Source organism: Lampris incognitus, chromosome 13, assembly GCF_029633865.1.
Source record: "Lampris incognitus isolate fLamInc1 chromosome 13, fLamInc1.hap2, whole genome shotgun sequence".
NCBI lineage: Eukaryota > Metazoa > Chordata > Actinopteri > Lampriformes > Lampridae > Lampris > Lampris incognitus.
This window is the reverse complement of record NC_079223.1, coordinates 51,133,536-51,157,240: the sequence shown is the minus strand read 5'-3', so window position 1 is coordinate 51,157,240 and position 23,705 is coordinate 51,133,536. Positions and strand designations below refer to the sequence as shown.

Sequence of the window (23,705 nt, the reverse complement as noted above, 5' to 3'; positions counted from 1 at the left end):
CAATCTCTGTTTTTCTGGCGACTAGCCATTTTAAACCACACTTTGTGTTTCAGGAGCGAGCGGCAGCGACATTGGTTTTCAAACGTTTATGCGGAACTGCAGGTCGCAGTGTCGCAGCTTGATGACGACCACCCTGTAACACGTTTTAGGGGGGGAATTTGACTTTTTTATGACAGACATTATTGGAGAGGTTTTCTTGATGTGTGCAATTATTTTCTTGATGTGTGCAATTATTGTTACCGTTGGTATTAACGTAGTTTTAATATTAAGACTCTAAAAATTAAATGAAAATAAAATAATGCTGGAAGAAATGGGGGGACGGAGATCCCCCGCATCCCCCTCCCACTACGCCCCTGTTCGTGGGGTTCCCTTTCTCAGCTAGGGGCATTTCTCCACTCATGTCGAACATCGAGGTCATCCATCGCATCCCGGAGCCAGCGTCAGCCTCCCGGGTGGCCTCGTTGTAGGGTATGACGGCCTATTACCTCCGTTTTCTGCCTGGGTATTCCCAGACCGAAGCGCCCCTCCGCTAGCTCCTCAGGAAGGACTTGCCATGGACCTGGACAGCAGCATGTTTGGATGCAGTCTGCAAGCTAAAGAACCAACTCCCCACTGCACCTGTGCTGGCTCATTTTGTCCCGTCATGCCCTACTGTGGTCACTTGCAATGCCTCTGCTGGAGCAGTGGGGTCACACTCTCTGAGGAGCAGCATGGCGTCGAGAGACCTGCCGCCTTCGCCTCCAGGGCCCTGACTCCCACAGAGCAACGCTAATTGGTGGGTGAACGGAAGGCAATGGCTTGTGTCTGGGCGTGTGAACGATGGCACCTTTACTTGTGCGGACGTCAGTTCACGCTCTGGACAAACCACTAGGCACTCACCACGCTGCTGTCGGCCTCAGGCTCAAGTCTCAGGCCACAAGCCCTTGCGGCTACACAGGTGGGCCGACCGCCTCAGACAGTATAACTACTGCTGAAGTTCACTCCGGGGTGGGGTAACGTGGTAGCAGACCTCCTCTCCCGTTCTATTGATGCCCCTACTCCGACTGTTTCACCGGAGGACGGTGAAGCAGAGTTCATACAAATGTTGTGCATGCCCCTCCAGCCAGTCGTCATGTTGAATGAGCTCAAACAGGCACCAGAACAGGACCCTATACTAGCGAAACTCTGCACGTACATACATGCTGGATGGCCATCACAAGTGCCTGCCGACCTGGCACCTTATGCTAGAATCAAACACGAGCTGTCCTGCTGGGAAAGTGTCTCGTCTCTCTCGGGAGCTTTGCACTGTGGTCCCGAGTGGCCCGCGTGCATGTTTTATCCACGGCGCACGAGGGTCACTTAGGCACAGTGAAGCTCAAACAGTGATGCGGTCTTGGTGTGGTGGCCCACGACATTGAAGCGCTGTTCAGGGATTGTGCTGCATGCCTATAAACCCTGCCGTGAACCTCAGCTCCAGCCCGTTCTTCCGCTGATCGCCAGGCTCCTACAGACCAGGCCTTGATCTACACCGTCACACAATGGCGCCAATGTCAGGGAGGTCCAGCAGGACACAAGACATTGGTGGCCTTAATTGGTACGACAAATGGAAAGGGATGACGAGGTGGGGGTCACATATCAGATTATTAGCCCATTTGGGGAGGAGTCTCCTCCCCAAACCATTCATTATGAGAGGCTGCGGCTGTGGCCTTACTTTTGGCAGAACCATCAAGGACTCTCTTCACCCTTTTTTCCACCGGCTGCATTGCAGGGGGATGCTGCCTCCCGCTTGCCCCGCAGGCTCGTTTGTTTCTAACGGACATGGACTGTTATCTTGAACCGGACGCTGTTCCTTTGATTCCCGAGCCCATCCTTGCCTCACCTAGGCTCTTCCGGGCCGGGAGGTCGGCCTGACCCCCTGTACGCTGTATGGACTATGTGATGGGCGTGTGAATATAGTGTGAACTACTGTTCTGCACTTCTGATGGGTGGTGTTTGCTAACATGTTACTTTAAATTCATACATATGTAACATATAGCTCCTTGATTTTTCAAACCGAGCCCCAGTCCCTACCCCATTGGTTGTAATGTTATTTTTCAAATGTTTCCTATCCTGCCATTGGTTGCTGTGCACTGTAACTAGGGGCGTGGCACAGGGCAACGTAGTATTTATGGGCTGTGCTGTTTTCTTTGTTGTTTAACCACATTGGCAGCTGATGAGTGCGTGATGGACGAAACAGGCTTATACTGCAATGTGTTAGGTTTTTTCCTACATCCATCTTATTTATATATATATATATATATATATATATATATATATATATCAACAGACACAGGAAACAAGCTTTAATGCATAGCAGTACAGGCCTGTTTCGTACATAACAGAATATATATATATATATATATATATATATACACACTGTTATGTTAAGTGTATCCTTCATAATTTCACACTGATTTAAAGTGAGTATCAGTCACTAAGAAGTATCACTGCAGAATGGGCATTTAGCCAAGCGGCATAACGGAGGACAAAGTAGGCTAAAGAGGACAAAACAGAGATGCATAAAAAAACAAAAACGGTTTTTTTTAATAAAAAATTGCTACAAGGTTTTAACAGGTCAGATGTTTTCAAGTCTGAGCTTTCAAGTCTCGAATCCCAACGGAGTCAAGTCGCAAGTAAGGCCGAGTCTCACAGCAGGCAAGTCCAGGTCGAGTCCCAAGTTCTGGTTTTCACGACTTGAATCCGAGTCCGAAGTCTTAAGTCTCAAGTCTACAGCTCGGGTATGTTCAGGTTATGTTTATTTATACAACAGCAAGAAAACAAATGAACAAAACAAAAAAAAACAGTGGTTGAGACAGGTTGTAAGTATGCTTTCATTGCATTAAAGTGCACATAGCGTGTATTCAATGTGTTGTTCTTGTGACATTACCTGATGTGATGACACGGCTCATAACATTTCAAAATGTGACGATAAGGGTGGAATGTCTGTGGCACTAATGTATGAAGGTGAACTTGTTTTCTCTCTTGTTCACCGACTGCCAACAGGAACAGCGGTGACTCACTAGTCACAACAGAGTTACTGTAGCGCAATAAAAAGAAAGTAGACCAAACAAATGATTATATACGTTTTTCAAGAGTTACAAAAGAGTAGTTGTAAGGTATTTTCCTGCAGCTCCATGAGTGGTCCCACGAAGCCGGCTTTAACTTTTCTACTCGAGGAACGTCGTCTCAGGCCAGGCTTATGTCGGCTGATTCTTTGGCTTCAAGAACTCTGAAAACTCCCACCTTCTCTTGCTTCAAGCTCCTTTTTTCCCTGTCTGAAAACAAGACAGAACCACTTCTTTTTACCTCTAAGTTGAAGTTAATAACGTTTTTAATTACAGAAAAATCGCTAAATTAATTTTTGTTACATCAACGTATGTAAACACCTTATTTTATTTTTTTCTGATGCGAAAAATGGGTCCTATGGGTTACAGCACATAAAAATGGACACGTGGCAGCAGGCATGACACGTTCCGGGAGCAGTGCATCCTGGGATGCCTTCGAAGTAACGATTCCACGTGTATTAATTAATTCCCAATTCATTTAATTTTGGCTGATTTATTTACCCAGCAAGTCGCTGCGATCCAGTAAGGTCTCCAGGTCCTTGTCGCTGATCACTTTCCCCTTTGAGCCTTTCACCTCCCTGAAGGCAAAGAAACAAAAAGAGACACAAACAACGAATGACATGGTGATACACCACCGTCCAAGAGGAAAGGAAACTCAGCATCCGTTTCATCCAGTAATGTCAGGATGTTCGTTCCCAGGTCTTATGTGCGGCACAATTTCTCAAAAATTGTTTGTGTTAAAACATTTTTAATTTTGTATGTACACTGACGAGCCAAAACATAATGACCACCTGCCTAATAATGCTCTTGGTCCTCTTGTGTGCTACCAAAACAGCGCCAACCCGCTGAGGCATGGACTCTACAAGACCCCTGAAGGTGTCCTGTGGTATCTAGCACCAAAACATTAGCAGCAGATCCTTCAAGTCCTGTAATTTGCAAGTTGGAGCTGCTGCGGATCAGACTTATCAGTCCAGCACATCCCACAAATACTCAATTGGATTGAGATCTGGAGAATGTGGACGCCAGGGCAACACCTTGAACACTTCATCATGTTCCTCAAACCATTCACGAACAATGTGTGCAGAGTGGCAGGGTGCATTATCCTGCTGAAAGAGGCCACTGCGATCAGGGAATACACCATGGCTATGAAGGGGTGTACCCAGTCTGCAATGATGTTTATGTAAGTGGCACATGTCAAATTGACTTTCACATGAATGGCCGGACGCAGGGTTTCCCAGCAGAACATTGCCCAGAGCATCACACTCCCTCCACCGGCTTGTTGTCTTCCCACAGTGCATCCTGGTGCCATCACGTCGCCAGTTAACTGGCACACACTTACTCGGCCATCCACGTGATCTAAAACAAAACAGGACACATCGGACCAGGCGACCTTATTCCACTGCTCCAAGGTCCAGTTCTGACACTCTCATGCCCATTGTGGGTGCTTTGGACTGTGGACAGGAGGCATCAGTGTCACTCTGATGGGTCTGCAGCTATGCAGCCCCATACGCGGCAGGGTGCAATGCACTGTGTTGTGACCAGCGGAGGCTGCTAGAATTAAAGCAGAGCTTCTAGCCAGTCTTCACACACTGTGGCTAGAGAGCGCGGCAGCAGCTGCTGAGGACGAATTTGGGGATCTAGATCGTGCAAGCTCAAGCACAGTGGCGGCTGGTGCCAACAATTTTTGGGGGGACGCAATTTACCTTGGCACAGCACCAAGGTAAATTGCTAAGGTAAATGCGCCAAGGTAAACTGCAACCCCCCCCCCCCCAAAAAAAATTGTTAGCACCAGCTGCCACTGGTTGTGACACAATCCTCCCGTAACCATCATTAAAATTTTCCCTGCCACAGTAGACTTTGTCAGTTCAGACCAGACAGGATGGCTTTCGTTGCCCTCACGCATCAATGCCTCTTAGAAGCCAAACACCCTGTCATCAGTTTGTGGTTTGTGAGTACGTACCACTGTTGGTACGTACTTACCACTGCTGACCGGGAGCACCCCACAAACCTTGCCGTTTCAGATTTGCTCTGATCCAGTCGTCTGGCCATAACAATTTGGCCCTTGTCAAAGTCGCTCAGGTCTTTACTCCTGCCCATTTCTCCTGCATCCAACATGTTGGCTACGCGAACTGACTGTTCGCTTACCATCTAATCTACCCGGACCTTGACATGTGCCCTTGTTTGGAGAGGATCAACGTTATTTGGTTCACCGGTGAGTGGTCATAATGTTTTGGCTCATCAGTGTATAACTTCATGTCTAACCAGAGAATTATATCTTACTTTGCAGTGTCTCTGCCTTTGAGCAAGTCCATAAGCTCATTTAGATCGATGCAGCTTTTACTCTGGCTCAGCTCCATCTTCACTCCTTTGAATTTGTCTGAGGAACACAAAAAGAGGTAAAAATAACATTTAGCAGCGACAGAGCACATTTCTGCCATATTCTCTCAATAATAATAACTTTATTTATATAGTAGAAGTGTGTGTGTGTGTGTGTGTGTGTGTGGGGAATCGATTCATCATGATTCTTATCTTCTATGATTCTGAATAGATTCACAAATTCCAAAAATTGATTTTTAAAAACGTTTTTTTCCTCAGTCTTAAGTAGCCTCCTCACTGCTGGTAATGTTGACTTGCTGCGCACCCGTTCCGGCTTCCGGAAAACACGACAGTGGCTAGTCAGTTGCCGCTAACGTTAGCTCTTGCTAGCCTTTCTAAAAATGGAGCAGCAACAAATTCAGCCAGTCCCATCATCACTGAAGGCAAGCATTTGGGTGCATTTTGGATTTTACAACCTCGGGGAAGGAGGAGCTTGACATGACTCATTCAATATTAAGTATTTGGGGAACACTACAGATGTTAGGTCTCACATCATATGCCATCAGCCAGAGTTGAGAGAAGTGGAACAACTTCCCAGATGTGGAGACATTTTTCACACAATTTAACATCAGGTTAAAAAAAAGAAATGGAGGGATCATTAACAGCAGAACCAATCACCCTAAGGAGAACTTTAATCCTAAAGTTCTCTGTGGTTATTGCTTGATATTAGTTCAGAAGTACGCTGAGCTTGCATCCTTAACTTGAGAGTGCTGATGATTAGGAGACGAACATTTAACTCACATGGTAATACTAACAATGTGCAATATTGTTTGTCCTCATATATAAAGGAGCACAGAGACCTCTGAAATTATAATTATAAACTGCTCAGTGCCAACAAGCCCCATGACAGGGACGTGATAGTAATTACATGTCCAGTTGTTTTGGAAATGGATGAAAATGGATTGCATCCATTCAATCAGGATACTGGGTGTCACTTTCATATATTCCCCAGCCACATATTTTAAACATCTTGGATCTACAGTGTCTTTACTGACAAGTACAGGCTGGCCCAACAGTATTCTGGGCTGTTGACTGAGATAGGTTGGCTAGCAGTGGTTGCTAAGAAATGATTGTTACAACAGGGAGAAGAGAGAAAGCTAGGGATCTCTAGGTAGCGTGGCTTATTATGGTGATGAATCCTATCCTCCAACAATGCAACTGATATTTTAACAAAAATGTAAAAGCTCTTTATGGATCCATGTCCAGTCGAGACACCCACTCTTATGGATGACCATCTGCTCCAACTTCCTCTTGGCAGAGGCCCTCTCCAGAATCTTCTGGTCGATGGTGTTGGCTGTGACCAGGCGGTACACCACCACTGGTTTGGTCTGTCCAATACGATGGCAGCGGTCTTGAGCCTGCAGGTCGGCCTGAGGGTTCTGAGAGGGTGAGGGATAGCACTCACAGAATCAGCAGTGATCGCAATCTAGTCCTTGTCTAAGCAGCAGCATTTTCATTTCTACAACCTATAAGAAGTCTTTTACAAACAAGATATACATGACAGACAAGGTTATACAAGAACATTACAGCAGTTATGCAATGACCCTTACCTTGACCAAGGTTAGCATAAGACCACCACATCTATGGCTGAGTGTTTGTTTGTAATACATGCCTATGGGGGGTTTCCATGAGTATTTAGTGCCAAGTGGGATTATAAATTCTGAGTTTGATATATAAAAATATACATGGTGTTTCTATAAATTTGAAAGGACATTCACTCTGATTTCTCACCACAACACTCCAAAATACATGCCTAGACCTTTAGCGTTGATGGTGTATGACCAATATAAACAGCAACATTAGCACATGATTTATTGGTAAGATAAAGACTCTGGATTGAAATGTCTGCATTTGCACCCACCCAGTCACTGTCAAAAATGATAACTGTGTCAGCAGCTGTCAAATTGATCCCGAGTCCCCCAGCTCTGGTGCTCAAAAGGAACAGGAACACTTCTGGATCTGTGGAAAACTTGGTCATCTGTGGAACAAACCAAAAAACGTGGGTGAAGCAATACAAAAAGATGGCAAATGGTTGTTCATTTGGAACTAGCATATCAAGCAGCTAATCAAATGAAAGGAGGTAGTGACAACCTTGTAATCCATTATTTGTAGGTCCCCATGTATAAAACAAGAGTACAAACTGCTTTCTGCCCGTTATCGCTGCCACCGTCACTGCCAGCCGTTTCCAGCTTCCACATTTGTGAGATTTGGCTTTGTTAGTTCAATAACTGCTGTATCTTCTCTTACTCTCTCTTCTCTATATTCTGCCCTGCCCTCTTCATTTGTCCTACTAATTTCGCCATTTTCTGTGCTTAGTTCACTTATTGTTAGATTCTCTAGTTTTCTCTCAAACAAATGTTGTGTTAGGGGGCAGCCTTTTGTTCCTAGTCTGTTTACTAGCTTCGAGCTTAGCCTAGCTTAGCAGTTGGCTATATTGCATTTGCAGTCAAAGCAGCCTTGTTAAAGGTGTGTGGTGTCTGTTCCGCAGTTACAGACACAACCATATTGGCCTCATCTGGGATAGTAATGAGTCTGCATATAAATGGGAGGTTGAACAGCTGGCCCTCTGGTGCGGCCATAACAACCTGGAGCTGAACATGCTCAAAACCGTGGAGATGACAGTGCCCCCCCCCCCCCCCGGACATTTCCCCCCAAGGATGCGTGCTCTGCCCTCCACACAAAAGACTGCATCTCAGGAGACCCGTCTGTTAAACTCCTGAAGTTTGCAGATGACACAAACATCTTTGGCCTTATCTGGGATAGGAAAGAGTCTGCATATAGACAAGAGGCTGATCAGCTGGCCCTCTGGTGCGGCCATAAACACCTGGAGCTGAACATGCTCAAAACAGTGGAGATGACAGTGGACTTTAGGAGGAGTCCCCCAACACTGCCCACCCTCACCATTCTCAACAGCATGGTGTCTGCGGTGAAAACCTACAGATTTCTGGGTTCCACAATCTCTGAAGGACCTAAGGTGGGCATCCAACATAGACACAATCATCAAAAAGGCCCAGCAGAGGATGTACTTTCTCTGCCAGCTCAAGAAATTCAAACTGCCTCAAGAACTGCTGATTCAGCTCTACACCGCAATAATCCAGTCTGTCCTCTGCACATCCATCACTGTCTGGTTTGGTTCGGCCACCACACAGGACAGGGACAGACTACAACAGACAGTTAGGTCTGCAGAGAAAATCATTGGTGCCAACTTGCCCTCCATTCAGGACTTATACACCTCCAGACTCAGTAAACGGGCAGGAAACATCACTGCAGACCCATCACACCCGGGTCACAACCTGTTCCAACTCCTCCCCTCTGGTGGGCGCTACAGAGCACTGTACCCCCAAACAACCAGATATAAAAACAGTTTCTTTCCGTGGGCTGTCATTCAAATGAACACTTAACACTGTCAATAAATCCAGCCATTGTACGCTCTGTCATGTCCATTTACTCAGCCATGTATGTCAGTAACCTGCTAACATGTATTTCAGCATCTCTGATATATTCGCTATACCACTGCACTTTATCACCTCTTATTTCACCTGTATAATTCAATCCTTGTGTATATATCTGAAGATTGTTGTGTTGTCATGTTGTTATTCTATGGTAAGTACACTGAGAGAGCCACCAAACCGGAGTCAAATTCTATGTATGTGCAATCCTATATGGCAAATAAACATGATTCTGAACTTCTAAACTTGAATCTAATTTCAAATCTTTTGAGGCTCTTCTTCTAAGTCCAACTCCCTCAGCCACGAACAGACTCTGCTCAGCCAGGATTGTGATACTCTACCAACCTCCTGGCCCTTACTCACTATTTCTTGAAGAATTTGCAGAATTTATCTCAGGTCTTGTTACTCATTGTGATTTCAATATTTATCTGAATAAGGCTGCTGATCCTCTAAGTAAAGCCTTTCTGGCACTTGTTGATAATTTTGGCTCCATTTGGTTTGTTCGACAGTCAGCTCACTGCAGTGGTAACACCCTTGATTTGGTTTTATCTTAACAGATAGCTGTTTCTTGTCTGAATGTCTTGCCAAACATCTGCTGTGTCAGATCATTTTCTCATTAAATTCAAAGCATTATTGGCCTGTCCAGTTAATGTCGGCACAGATGTGATCTCCACTCGCCACATTGGTCCCTCCACTGTAGCTGCATTTTGCCAGCAGCTGCCTGAAGTCTTAGCTCCTTTCACTGTAGAGACTGACTCTGTTGAATATTTCCCTAGTGACTTAAACGTGCCCTTCTCTAGGCTCCTCGATTCAGTTGCACCTCTCCCTACCAGAGCTAGGCGACTAAAGAGTCCTACACCCTGGTTTAATGACAATCTCAGGCACTTGTGCATGCCCCGATCTTGGAGCACACAATGTTTATACCACACAGTAGAACAATGCCCATTGTTTCGATTACAATGATATGTACCCAGAGTGACTTTGTCATGAAGAGAAGGTAGTTTCCACCACAATGGTGCATACTTAAGAGTTTGCCCCTCATCCCGTCTTCTGCCAGGACCGCCTCCCATGACACTCAAAGGGCTTTCACACCTCCCTCTGTTATCAGGCCTTTACCGTATTTACATGAAGAGGCACTTTTAACACCACCTTTGTCCTGTTAAAGATGAGCCCCCAGATATCCATTCAGACAATGTAAACAGTATAGCTGATGGTATAGCTGACCTGTGGTCAACGATTAAAAGTAAGCAACACACTCTGTAATTTCACAAAGTGTGGCAGCCAAAAATCTTGGTGTTACGTTTGATCCATGCCTTTCCTTTGATAAGCACATTAAAGAAATCACCAAGACTTCATTTTTTCACTTACGTAACATAGCTAAAATTCGGTCTTTCCTCTCCACGGCTGACGCAGAGACTCCAATACATGCATTTGTTTCATCCAGACTTGATTACTGTAATGTTCTGTTCTCAGATCTGCCACATTCTAGTACGAAAAGTCTTCAGATGGTTCAGAAAGCTGCTGCTAGAATCCTAACTAGAACTAGGAAATTTGACCATATTACACCAATTCTTGCCTCCCTTCATTGGCTTCCTATCCAAGTTAGATCAGAATACAAGGTGCTTCTGCTGACTTATAAAATCCTAAATGGGCTTGCCCCATCCTACCTGTCTGATCTCCTTAAACCTTACATGCCATCTCGAGCTCTTCGTTCTCAAAATACAGGGCTCCTGTGTGTACCCAAAGTTAAAAAGAAGTCAGCTGGTGGCAGCAGGGCCTTTTCCTATCGGGCCCCGTTCTTGTGGAATAACCTGCCTGCTGCCATCAGATCATCAGAGTCCGTTGAGTCCTTTAAATCCAAACTTAAAACTCATCTTTTTGTCTTAACCTACAATTGGTTGTCTTGAAGTTGAGTCCTTCACAACCTGGACTGCATGGCGGGTCGGTTTCTGTCTCAATGAATTTACCAACCACTGTTCTGCTGACCAGATTAGAGTACAGATTATTGACTTTTGCAAACTGTTGTCTCAAGTATTTCGTCTCTCTGAATGATGTCTTCTCATTCTCTTCTCCTGTGTGTGTGAATGGTGTGATGTGAGTCTCCGCTGTGTGCATGTGTAGTCTGTCCTCCTGTCAGGTCTACATGGTGATGGCGTGGCTCAGGTCCTGGGCTGTTCCAGTGGCATCTGGACACTGCTTGGCATCCTCCTCATCATGTATTTTTCATATTGCTTATAATTCCATTATAACTGTGTTATCCTCTTTCAATGTTGTATTATGTAAATTGTGTAAACACAACATCCATTGCACATCTGTCCGTCTTGGGAGAGAGATCCTCCTCTGTTGCTCTCCCTGAGGTTCCTTCCTAGTATTTCTCCCTGTTAAAGGTATTTTTTTTGTTCTGGGAGTTGTTCCTTATCCAATGTGAGGGTCTAAGGACACAATGTTGTATTGCTGTAAAGCCCCCTGAGGCAAATTTGTAGTTTGTGATAAAGGGCTATACAAATAAAATTGATGACTTGACTTTTGTGAGACCCTACCAAGCCCTTGGATTTGACTACCAGAAAATTTTAACAAGAAAAATGCCAAACCTTTGTTGTAACCTTACTTATCAGTTTGATTTGTTACCTAAGTAGGAGTTTACTTCATAAACGAGGCTTGCAGTTGTCCTAAAGACCACAAAACAAGAATCCAAGAATTGGTTTGAAATTTGTTAAGTGTACAACTCACATTCTCATCTCTGTCAGTGTAGGACATGGAGCCATCCAGCCGGCTGTACTGGAACCCGCGCAGGTAGCAGTAGTCCATCAAGAGATCCAAGATGGAGGTCATCTGACTGAATATCAGCACCTGAAAAACAGCAACAACCACACACACCAGCAGTCACAACTACACTCATGGGTAAGAATCACATGCCACATTTCTTACCAACCAAGACCAAAAATGTCCCATGTAACAGAATAGTGCCATATCTTAAATTCAGGTGAGAAGGGCGTCTGGGTAGCGAAGCAGTCTATTCCGTTGCCTACCAACACGGGGACCGGCGGTTCGAATCCCCATGTTACCTACAGACACAATTGGCCGTGTCTGCGGGTGGGAAGCCGGATGTGGGTAAGTCCCCTGGCTGCTGCACTAGCGCCTCCTCTGGTTGATCAGGGCGCCTGTTTGGGGGGGGGAAACTGAGGGAATAGCGTGATCCTCCCATGCGCTACGTCCCCCTGGTGAAACTCCTCATAGTTAGATGAAAAGAAGCGGTTGGCAACTCCACATGTATCGGAGGATACATGTAGTAGTCTGCAGCCCTCCCTGGATTGGCAGAGGGGGTGGAGCAGAGACCGGGACGGCTTGGAAGAGTGGGGTAATTGGCCAAGTACAATTGGGAGAAAAAGGGGCAAAAAAAAAAATCAGGTAAGAAGATGCAACTGTAAACCTGGTTGCGGTTCTAAACCCGTACTGCTGTTCCTTTAGATGTGGCTAATAAAGGCAACTTTATACAAGTCCATTTGGCCCCTTGGAAGTCTCAGTACCTTGTGGCCCCTTTTCTTCAATGCAGGCAGCAGTCTGTCCAGGATGAGGAACTTCCCTGAGCTCTGGACCAACTGCTCATCAATCTACTAGGACACGAGTGGGGGGAAGAAAAAAAAAGGGAGGGGAAAAAGGGTCGCTATTCAATCATAATACAAGAACCCATATCCCACAGAAAGCAAGAAACATGAAAGAAGTCATCTGCATGGCTCACAGGTCCCCAAATATGAATGGTACAACCTGGATAATACACATATTATAGATATAGTGTGACTCTGAATATCTTTATCTTGTAAGACTTATTTTTCGAGAGCATTGGTTAACTTTCTGGTGATGTGTCCAACTCTAACCAATCAGACCTCAAACACAAAAGTAGGGTGAGGAAACAATGCATAAAATGTTTATCAGGAGAATGACCGTTACACAACACCTGGATACAACCCATTCCATGCGGAGAACCAGCCTAAATAAATAATTATTACAGGCCTTGGATGTCTGATAACACAAACAACAGTGCTTAAGAGCCCTCACTTTATCACTCAATCAGTAGTTCAAACCTAATCCTCAAGCAGCACCAACACTGCTGGTTTCCCATTCTGCCAGGAAGTTCATTATGTTCATCCATTGTTGAGGACCAGAGTGACAACCATGGATTAAAAAAAAATGTTTGATTTCAAATTGAAATTGTGTTTCAAATACATTAGGCAAAACAATATTCCCCCAATCTGATACCAAATAATGTAACAGTCAGTAGAACTGTCGAGATGAATAAGAATTAAGGAAAGGTGCTTGTTCCTGGTCACAAACAAAAGTGCTGCAGAAGAGCAGCAGTTGTTTCATCTACAGGGTAGCAGTGCTTCTGCAGACAGAGAAAGGAACAGATGCAGGTCCCTGCCTTGAATTCCTGGGTGACTGGGTCTAGAGGGTATTCCACGAGATAGGGATGGTTGCAGCACCTCTTCAGCAGCATCAGGATGTTCTGCAGTTTCAGATTTATCTGTGCATCGAGGTGGCTCTTCACGTGCACCACTATGGGGTTTGAGCTGTGGGACAGAACAAAGGAAAGCAGAGTGGATGCTAGCTTTGCAAATGAAACTGTAGCAACACTTGGGTTAAGTAATTTCTTTTAAAAATCGTTTTTGCATCAATTTTTGCAAACAAATCTGTTTAAATCAAAAAATGATGGACGGTAGTTTGGTAATGAAATAGCTCTTAAAGAAACAAAGAGAATTTAAACACTCAGAAAATAAAATTTCAATAATCAGAACATGACAGATAAGTGAGTTTACTGATCTGTCTGAGTACAGCATGGTGTCAGGAGAGAGTTTTAGGTTTTCTCCAATAGACGGCGGTGCTGACCTCTGCTCTACCTCCTTGCGAACTTTCTCCAGGTACTTTTCCAGCTGATGGGGGCCGTCTCCATCCAATTCACTGTAATTCACTCTCTTCCTGTTGCCACGTATGGGCCTGCCACTAGTTGTCAAATCCACTGAAGCCTCTTTCTAAAGGGACCAAGAAAGCAGAGGTTTCTTAGCCTTAGTCACTTCATTTTGTCATTGTATTTTTACAAGGAATTTGTTCCCTGCATGTGACCCATCCTATGCAAGGAGCAGTGGGCAGCTGCAGCGCCCAGGGACCAACCCCGGTTCTTCTTTCCTATTGCCTTGGTGAGGGGCAGAGGCTGGCATATTAACCCTAACATGCATGTCTTTGATGGTGGGGGGGAACCGGAGAACACGGAGTAGTAGTTGTTAAAATGTTATTTTGGTGTCAGCCGTTTCTTGACAGACATACTACCATATGTAATGCATTAATATCTCAATTGGGTATTTATCTTGACAGAATATAGAGTTTAAAAACCAGCGGTCATTTTGACCGCCCATGGTCACTTGAGGTAGGAGTGAAATCCCAGTCGTTCTAGTGTTAAGTGGAATTAGTTTTTCTTACGGACAAAGGGATTGGAGACTGACATTACCTTTTCTTGGCCCAACATCTTGCAGATGTTCTTGTTGACCACTGCGGTGTAAAATGCTGCTTGCTTTGCTGTCAGAGGGGCATAAACGATGATCTCCTTCTTAGGAGGGACTTCCAGTGCCACATCGGTCTTCAGTCTTCTCAGAAGAAACGGCGTTAAAATCTGAAACCAGAGAGCTCTGTCAAATCCAGAGAAACAAAGAAACAGATTGTGCCCTGTCTGGAAATTTAGGTGGCTAAATTATGTACTTCCTAAAAATGAGGAATTGAAATATTTTTTTCCCTTTCTAGAAAATTCTTGGAACAATACTTAGTTATCTTTCCAATCATTCTTTAATTAGTTAGGTTTGCATTCCATGGAATATTTTTAAATTTCCATAGCTGCTAGCACTCTGAACACAACACCGACAAGAACATTCTTTAAAATCAAAGACTGACCACCGTCAGTACCAGAGGGGAACCATCAGGGCCCCTCCTAAGATATTCTAAAAAATATTTAAAAAGTCATCGGTTCTAATTGTTTTATTGATTCATAATTTGACAATCAACACTTAAACAAAATGTTTCAGAGGAAATAAACCTTCCAGGCCTGCCTATTCAGTTTGTGTTGGAATGTGAAGGGATCAATGAAAGAAGCCCCTTTGTCTCCTGGTCAGAATTCTGCTGCCTCTGCAGTTGCTGCAGAGAAAACGGTATTACTTCCAGCTCTGTGATTGCTGGTCCAGCTATAATTCTACAGAGGTCCAAACAATTGAGAGTAATTTCAAATGACAGTAAAATTGACCTCTAAATGGGTGGGCTTTACTACCAATAACTTTATGACAAGTTCTGCCCACTGGGGGGGGACATGAATCACAAGCTAGCCAGAGAGAGAGGAAAAAAAAACACATTAACTAGCTAGGTAGGCGTATGAGTATTAAATACTTGGGGTCAACTGTTCACAGTAATGGGGAGTGCAGAAGAGAGGTGAAGAAGAGAGTGCAGGCAGGTTGGAGTGGGTGGAGAAGAATGATTTGTGACAGAAGGGTACCAGCACAGGAAGGTTTACAAGATGGTTGTGAGACCAGCTATGTTATATAGTTTGGAGACGGTGGCACAGATGAAAAAGACAGGAGGAGCTGGAGGTGGCAGAGTTGAAGATGCTAAGATTTTCACTGGGAGTGATGAAGAAGGACAGGATTAGGAACGAGTATATTAGAGGGACAGCTCAGGTTGGACGGTTTGGAGACAAAGCAAGAGAGACAAGATTGAGATGGTTTGGACATGTGTGGAGGAGAGATGCTGGGTATACTGGGAGAAGGATGCTGAATATGGAGCTGCCAGGGAAGAGGAGAAGAGGAAGGCCAAAGAGGAGGCTTATGGATGTGATGAGGGAGGACATGCAGGTGGCTGGTGTGACAGAGGAAGACGCAGAGGACAGGAAGAGATGGAAACGGATGATCCACTGTGGCGCCCCCTAACGGGAGTAGCTGAAAAGAGAAGAACAACAACACTATTATTTGTTTGTGGTGGTGGTTTCCCCAAAATGCCATGATCACTGTGCACTGTCAACCACTCTTAAGTGTCTATGGCTAATGGCTGCGCTGTCATGATGTATGTGTAATTTTTTTGTTTTTGTGCGGTAGGAGGGGGCAGCTGTCATGCGTTCTGCACCCAAGCCCGTTGTCACCATATTCCACTTCAGTGAACACAAAGCTTGTGTGATGATGTTATTATTATTATATGTGATCATGTTATTATTATGTTCTTTGTATTATGTTATTATTATTATGTTATTATTTGTCCATCCATCCATCCATCCAGTATCTGAACCGTTTATCCTATTCTCAGGGTCGCGGGGATTCTGGAGCCTATCCAGTCATTGGGCGGCAGGCGGGGAGACACCCTGGACAGGCCGCCAGTCCATCACAGGGCCATTATTGGTTATTATTTGTATTATTGTTATTATATGTGATTATGTTATTTGTATTATTGTTGTTATATGTGATATGTTATTATTATGTTATTACTTGTATTATGTTATTATTTGTATTATTGTTATTATATGTGATTATGCTATAATTTGTATGGATTTGCGTTTTGCTTTAGAAATGGGCTGTTTCTTGTTTTAGTGATAACTATCACTCTCTCCATGCTATTTGCAAAGACTGGACTAGAGACTTAATTTGTGTTTCAGGGTTAGAACTGTCTTCGGTAACTTTTTGCAACACTATAGGAGAGGATAAAGTAAGCTAGGCTGGTCAATTTCTTTTTGTCTTCAACGAGGGAAGGGGGTTCAGTGGGCCAAGCATGAAGAGTCACGGTTCGTTACTGGTCAGTATATGCAGGGTCGCATTAAACTGCACCCTGTTGTGTTTGGGTTGTTACCTGCAAACAAATCTAAGATCAGCAGCTGGTAGCACAAAGGTATGTTAAACCAAAGGTGTGTTAAAGTTAGACCAATATTGCTTTTGCTCTTAGACTAGTGAGTTAGACAGTTGCACAAAAGGCTAAACAGTTAAGAGTTGTGTTTCACCCTGACAATCGAAGGCACCTGCTGGTAAATGGAAGAAAAAAAAGAAAAAGAAAAAAGAAAAACACGGCTCATATTTTTTGGTTTGCTACCAACATTATGGAGCGAGCAATGAGAATTTTTTGGAGATATTGCCGAATTCATCAGAAAATGTTCCTTGTAACAGTTGTATTCTTCTAGAAGGCACACATTCTCTGCTGGAGTGAATGGAGCCGAACGAATCTAAGTGGCCATGATTTTTAGTTTGAAAGAGTCTCAATTTACAAAAAATACCCTGTGATGGCCTGGCGGCCTGTCCAGGGTGTCTCCCTGCCTGCCGCCCAATGACTGCTGGGATAGGCTCCAGCATCCCCGTGACCCTGAGAGCAGGATAAGCGCTTCAGATAAGGGATGGACATAGCAAATTAGTTCTACTTGGCATAGTCAAGAATTAGGACAACATTGTGCAACAAATGGGACGTCTATCTGAAGTCATACCCTGGGTAGACCTCAGCCGTAATCCAAGTCTACCTTTGTGCACCCAGCGTCAGATGTCAGAAGGAAGTAATGGTGATATGACAAAGTAATTAAGTCCATGAATATATTAAGTCAGCATCTCCCACCTCCGGTGTGTCAAAGGCTCAACAGTTTGGGAAGTCCTAGAAACACCATTTTCTAGACCTGCTCAACAGAACAACTATATTTATCAACTATTTCAGCAGCCTGCATTTGGTATTACAACTACAGCTTGCATCATATTACAATGGCCAATCATTTTGAACCTCACTATTGGTCTCAAGACACCAGCAGGCTTAAAGAACGGCTGACGTTCTATCTGGCTTTTGACACACCAGACATGAGTCCATGATGCAAACAGTAGGCTTTCTGTCCATCTGCATCAAAAAACTTTCATTCATAGCAGTACAAGCCTGTTTTGTGCGCCACGCACTCATCAGCTCTAAGGTGGTTAAACAACAAAAAAGACACAGCCAGTAAATACCATGCTGCCCCACGCCACACCCCTAGTTACGGTGCACAGCAACCAATGGGAGGATAGGAAACATTTGAAAAATAACTTCAGAAACATTACAACCAATGGGGGAATGACTGGGGCTCATGTTGAAAAAGCAAGGACTTAAAGGGCTGGGACACTGTTGAAAAAGCATACATCTAAAATATAATCCACTATATGATATACTTTACGATGTACAGTGCATCCGGAAAGTATTCACACCCCTTCACTTTCCCCACATTTTGTTATGTTACAGCCTTATTCCAAAATGGATTAAATTCCTTTTTTTTCTCATCAATCTACACAAAATACTCCATAATGACAAAGTGAATAAGGTTTTGTAGAAATATTTGCAAATTTATTAAAAATAAAGAACTGAAATATTGCATGTACATAAGTATTCACACCCTTTGCTGTGACACTCAAAATTGAGCTCAGGTTCATCCTGTTTCCACCGATCATCCTAGAGATGTTTCTACATCTTGATTGGAGTCCACCCGTAGTAAATTCAATGGATTGGACATGATTTGGAAAGGCACACACCTGTCTATATAAGGTTCCACTGTTGACAGTGCATGTCAGAGCAGAAACCAAGCCATGAAGTCACAGGAATTGTCTGTGGACCTCCGAGACAGGATTGTATTGAGGCACAGATCTGGGGAAGGGTACAAAACATTTCTACAGCTTTGAAGGTCCCGAAGAGCACAGTGGTCTCCATCATTCGTAAATGGAAGAAGTTTGGATCCACCAGGACTCTTCCTAGAGCTGGCCGCCCAGCCAAACTGAGCAATCGGGGGAGAAGGGCCTTGGTCAGGGAGGTGACCAAGAACCCCATGGTCACTCTGACAGAGCTCCAGCGTTCCTCTGTGGAGATGGGAGAACTTTCCAGAAGGACAACCATCTCTGCAGCACTCCACCAATCAGGCCTTTATGGTAGAGTGGCCAGACGGAAGCCTCTGCTCAGTAAAAGGCACGTGACAGCCTGCTTGGAGTTTGCCAGAAAGCACCTAAAGGACTCTCAGACCGTGAGAAACAAGATTCTCTGGTCTGATGAAACCAAGATTGAACTTTTTGGTCTGAATGCCAAACGTCACGTCTGGAGGAAACCAGGCACCTCTCATCACCTTGCTAATACCATCCCTACAGTGAAGCATGGTGGTGGCAGCATCATGTTTGGGGGATGTTTTTCAGCGGCAGGAACTGGGAGACTAGTCAGGATCGAGGGAAAGATGAATGGAGCAAAGTACAGAGAGATCCTGGATGAAAACCTGCTCCAGAGTGCTCTTCGCACTTAGCTCCGTCAAAGGCCTGGACCCGTTCGGGAGTCCAGTCGACAGGGTCGTTAGCCTTCTTAAGCCGCAGGGCTTCGTAAAGTGGCTGAAGGAGGTGGGCAGCGCGAGGGAGGAAACGGTTATAGAAATTCACCATGCCCAAGAATTCCTGCAATGCCTTAACAGAGAACGGGCGGGGAAATTCCGCCACCGCTTGCACCTTAGAAGGCAACGGGACCGCGCCTTGCGGCGAAATGCGGTGACCCAAGAAGTCAATCACCGGCAGTCCAAACTGACACTTGGCCAGGTTGACTATCAGGCCGTGTTCGTCCAGACGACGGAAAACCTGTTTCAGGTGCGCCAGGTGCTCTTCAGCTGACGGAGTGGCCACTAATATGTCGTCGAGATAAACGAACATGAAAGCAAGGTCACGCAACACCGAGTCCATCAGCCTCTGAAAGGTTTGCGCGGCCCCCTTCAAGCCAAAAGGCATGCGCATGAACTCAAAAGCCCAAATGGGGTGATCACTGCGGTCTTGGGCACGTCCTCTGCGCGCACGGGAACCTGATGATAGCCGCGCACCAGGTCCACCTTAGAGAAGATAGTGGTACCTGCCAGGCGTATGGAAAAGTCCTGTATGTGTGGGATGGGATAGCGGTCATTGGTGGTGACGTTGTTCAGGCGGCGAAAGTCGCCGCAAGGCCGCCACAACTCATCTGCCTTGGGCACCATGTGAAGCGGCGAGGCCCACGGGCTGTTGGAACGCCTCACTATACCCAGACGCTCCATGATGGCGAACTCCTCCTTAGCTGTAGCCCATTTTACCGTGTTGAGGCGCCGCACGCGCGCAAAAACTGGCGGTCCCAGAGTGGGAATGAAATGTTCTACCCCGTGTTTAGTAACCGCGGTGGAAAAGGCAGGTGGAGTCACCGATGGAGAATCCGCCAGCAAACGCTGAAAAACATCACCTAATGCTAAAAAGTTAGCGTGTGTTAACGGCCTGGCTCCCCGTCTCGCACAGAACAGTGGCGAAAGACACAGCATCAATTAAACGGCGGTTTGCAATATCAACCAGCAGACCATTAGCACACAGAAAATCCGCGCCGATAATAGGAACCGTATTGGCGGCCACTACAAAGTCCCACTCAACATGGCGCCCGTGGAAGCAAACAGTCACCAACCTTGTGCCAAACGTCGCAATGGACGAACTGTTAGCTGCATTCAACTGTGGGCCGCCGCCTTCGGCCGACCTGTCTGTCTTAGCAGGAGGGAGTAGGCTCTTTTGCGAGCCTGAGTCCACCAGAAACCGTCTTCCTGACATCGTGTCCTTAATGAAGAGCAGCTCACTACGTCCACCAGCGCCCACAGCTGCTACCGAGCGCTGCCCTGGAGTTTCCCGCCGTCTCAAACGTGCACGGAGGGACGCAGTGCTTAGCCTTGCCGCCGAACCGCTGGTGGAAGAAACAGAGGCCGCTCCCGCGCCGTCTCCGGGCAGTCACTCCAGCCACCACTGCCGGGTCCGCGTCCTCCGACGCCGGCTGCAGAGGCTCCGATGCCACACTCTGCACAGAGAACCGTCTGGTAGCCAGCAGGACCCGATCGGCCTCCTCAGCCAAACCTCGGCAGTCACCAGCGGCCAGACACGGGGAGTTAGCCAAAGCCGCGCGCACAGGAGACGGGAGCTGGCTATGGAAAACGTGCGGGAAAAGGAATCCGCCTTCGTTTGAGCCTAGCAGCGACAGCATATTGTCCATGAGATCCACAGCCGTCCCGTCGCCCAAACCGGATAGGGAAAGGATTCTGTCTGCCCTCTCTGCGGTAGATAGGCTGTACCTCCGGAGCAGAAGATGTTTGAGGGCGACGTATTTACCGAGTTGCGGAGGGGCGCGCAACAGCTGCATGGCCCGGCGTGTGGACTGCTGGTCCAGCGCAGCGACGACCAGATAGTATCTGGAGTCGTCCGCGGAGATTCCACGCAGGTGGAACAGCGCCTCAATATGCTGGAACCACGAAGCCGGGTCGCTCTGCCAGAACTCTGGGAGCTTCACAGCCGCAGCGAGAACAGCCGGCTGTGAGAGTTGGGGCGGCGTGGCCGAAGTGGATTCACACTCTTCTTCTGCTCCATGTCACATGTCAGTTCGGTGTCACCAATGTGGCAGGATGAGGAAAAACACAGGAGACGAAGGCGAGTTTGAACTTTATTCCTCAGCTCCAAAACCAAACTGAAACAGGAACAACCTTGCACCAGACAGCCCGGGAATGTAAACCACGCCCCCAGCTCACAGCCCTGCTGGGTGAGAGGCATAGCCGCTAGTGTCCGCCACAACATACTTTATCATATACCTCCCACTATATGATATATACTTTAGTGGAGTGGGGCTGGAGCACAGTTGGAAGAGCAGACAGTTAAAATGTAACATCTAATAAGGGTCATCACATTTATCACCATCTCTTTCAACTGTGATGCTTTTTCAACAGTGTCCTGGCCCTTTAAGTCCTTGCTTTTTCAACACGAGCCCGTCTCTTCTCCATTGGTTGTAATGTTTCTGATGTTATTTTTCAAATGTTTCCTATCCTCCAGTTGGTTGCTGTGCACCGTACCTAGGGGTGTGGCACAGGGCAGCGTGGTATTTATTTGCTGTATCGTCTTTGTTGTTTAACCACCTTAGTAGCTGATGAGTGCGTGGCGCACAAAACAGGCTTGCACTGCTATGAATTAAAGTTTTTTTCCCTACATCAATCTTAATATTCCACTCCTCATTTGTTGAGCACTCTTACCAACACCATTGATGGTTTTCAGAAAAAAAAAAAAACCCCGCTATATATATATAAAAATAATTTTTAAGGTATGAAAAGGAACCAATACACAGTGATTGTACTGGTTCCAGTACAGGAACCAGTACAATCACAGTGTATTGGTTCCTTTTCATATCTTACCAGGGGGGGGAAGTAAAAGGTGTTCAGAGTGATTGAAGTCGAAAGGGACAAACAGATCGCTCGGCGCCGTAGCGATGCTGCGTTAACTAGGCTTTTGTGCAGTGTGAACATGGCTTCCTCCTGGGTCATCCTGTAGGGCAACTAGTAAGTCTAAATTTCTCCTGAAATCAATGAGTAAATGTTGTTGCTGAGGTGCATTATACTGCGATCTGGGTCACAGCGCCTTATCAAGGAGCTTTAATATTCATGCACTTGATCTGCCGGGTGACAGTATGATAAAATCTGCAGTTCAAACTGAAGCTTTGGAGCATGAATCCTCTTTTCGGCCTGCGGATACAGATCAGTGTCGGCGAGAACATGCTGTTGGGGCTCGCTGTAAGTTACCATTCTATTTATGTGCAGTGAAGGTTGTCTGCCACGGATTTCATTTGTTGGTTGTAATATGTTTATTTCAGTCTATTTTTTTTTCTATTTTATTCAGTCTGCCACAGGAGTGTATTTGACAGCTCCAACTGTAGATTGGACCATCCCCCCACCCTGAAATTGAACACCGCGCATAGAACGTAGGCAACCGGTATAAATAAGGACGTTTACTTTAACCATGTAGGGCAGCTGATGAGTGCATTGAGCACAAAACAAGCTTCTTCTGCCATTTAACAACTTTGAGCTATAAGAAAATCTCTCTCTCTCTCTATATATATATATACTATATATAGATAGACACACACACAAACACACACGCGACTGATTAAGTGTATAACGGCTCACTTTTTCAGCTTCACATTAGAAACACACACAAACACATACAGAGCAGTTTGTTTACATGAAGGACTGACAGCTAGAGTTACTCGCCCTATGGACTCACTTGATGCAGCATGCTCAGAACGTTCTGCTCGCGCTCGTTGGCCACAACGTTCTCCCCCTCTGCACTGATGGTGTCGATGTCAAACCATGACTCAAAGCTGCAGGGGCAAAAAAGAAAAAAAGTCTATAAATTGAGCTAGAAAAAAAAAATCTATTGTTTTATATTCGAGGTTGTGAAAATACTGCTCATGTACAGATTAAATTCATGGTTTTTCAGATGTCATTACTGGTATAAAACCTCCAGCCATGCCTGACTCTTTCACAAGACTTTATAGTGGAACTTACAAAGTGAGCCTTGAACATTCTTACATCTCTGAAGGAATGGAAAAAAATAAATAAAGAACGATACGAGCACTGGAATCAGATCCATTTTATCCTCCAAAACAAGTTTTTTAAACCTCCAAGAATTTGACACTTGTTCAGTCACTCGTAAAACATAGCAAAGACAATAACAGTGAAAAGTAATTTTAACTTTGTTTGTACAAGTTGTATTTCTAAGCCTTCGAAAATGCCACAGTTTTGAGCCTGTAAAAGAAATTTCGGCATGTGACCTCAAGCCATTATCAATCACATGACGGAGCATATAAGACAGAAACCGCTGCCAATCACGTCACTGCCTTTGGAGCACAGATTGAGAATACAGCTTACAAGTACACAGACTGTCAAACTATTTCAAAACAGGCTCAAAGATGCCGTTTCTGAGACTTTGATAACCGAGGGAGA

The 23,705-nt window shown here is 45.3% G+C and overlaps 1 protein-coding gene across 1 annotated transcript in view; it reads right to left on the bottom strand.

Moving 5' to 3' along the window:
• Nucleotides 1-2,540: 2,540 nt before the first annotated feature.
• hells (helicase, lymphoid specific) overlaps nucleotides 2,541-23,705 on the bottom strand; it is a 35,932-nt gene continuing 14,767 nt past the window's right edge. The window contains exons 13-23 of the mRNA XM_056291874.1: nucleotides 22,984-23,080; nucleotides 14,409-14,570; nucleotides 13,793-13,935; nucleotides 13,329-13,476; nucleotides 12,436-12,519; nucleotides 11,639-11,758; nucleotides 7,321-7,437; nucleotides 6,679-6,838; nucleotides 5,364-5,460; nucleotides 3,585-3,661; nucleotides 2,541-3,293 (exon numbers count right to left, since the gene is read on the bottom strand). Of these exons, the coding sequence (XP_056147849.1) occupies nucleotides 3,205-3,293; nucleotides 3,585-3,661; nucleotides 5,364-5,460; nucleotides 6,679-6,838; nucleotides 7,321-7,437; nucleotides 11,639-11,758; nucleotides 12,436-12,519; nucleotides 13,329-13,476; nucleotides 13,793-13,935; nucleotides 14,409-14,570; nucleotides 22,984-23,080 (1,294 nt within the window). The 3' untranslated portion in view covers nucleotides 2,541-3,204. The remainder of the gene's footprint in view (nucleotides 3,294-3,584; nucleotides 3,662-5,363; nucleotides 5,461-6,678; nucleotides 6,839-7,320; nucleotides 7,438-11,638; nucleotides 11,759-12,435; nucleotides 12,520-13,328; nucleotides 13,477-13,792; nucleotides 13,936-14,408; nucleotides 14,571-22,983; nucleotides 23,081-23,705) is intronic.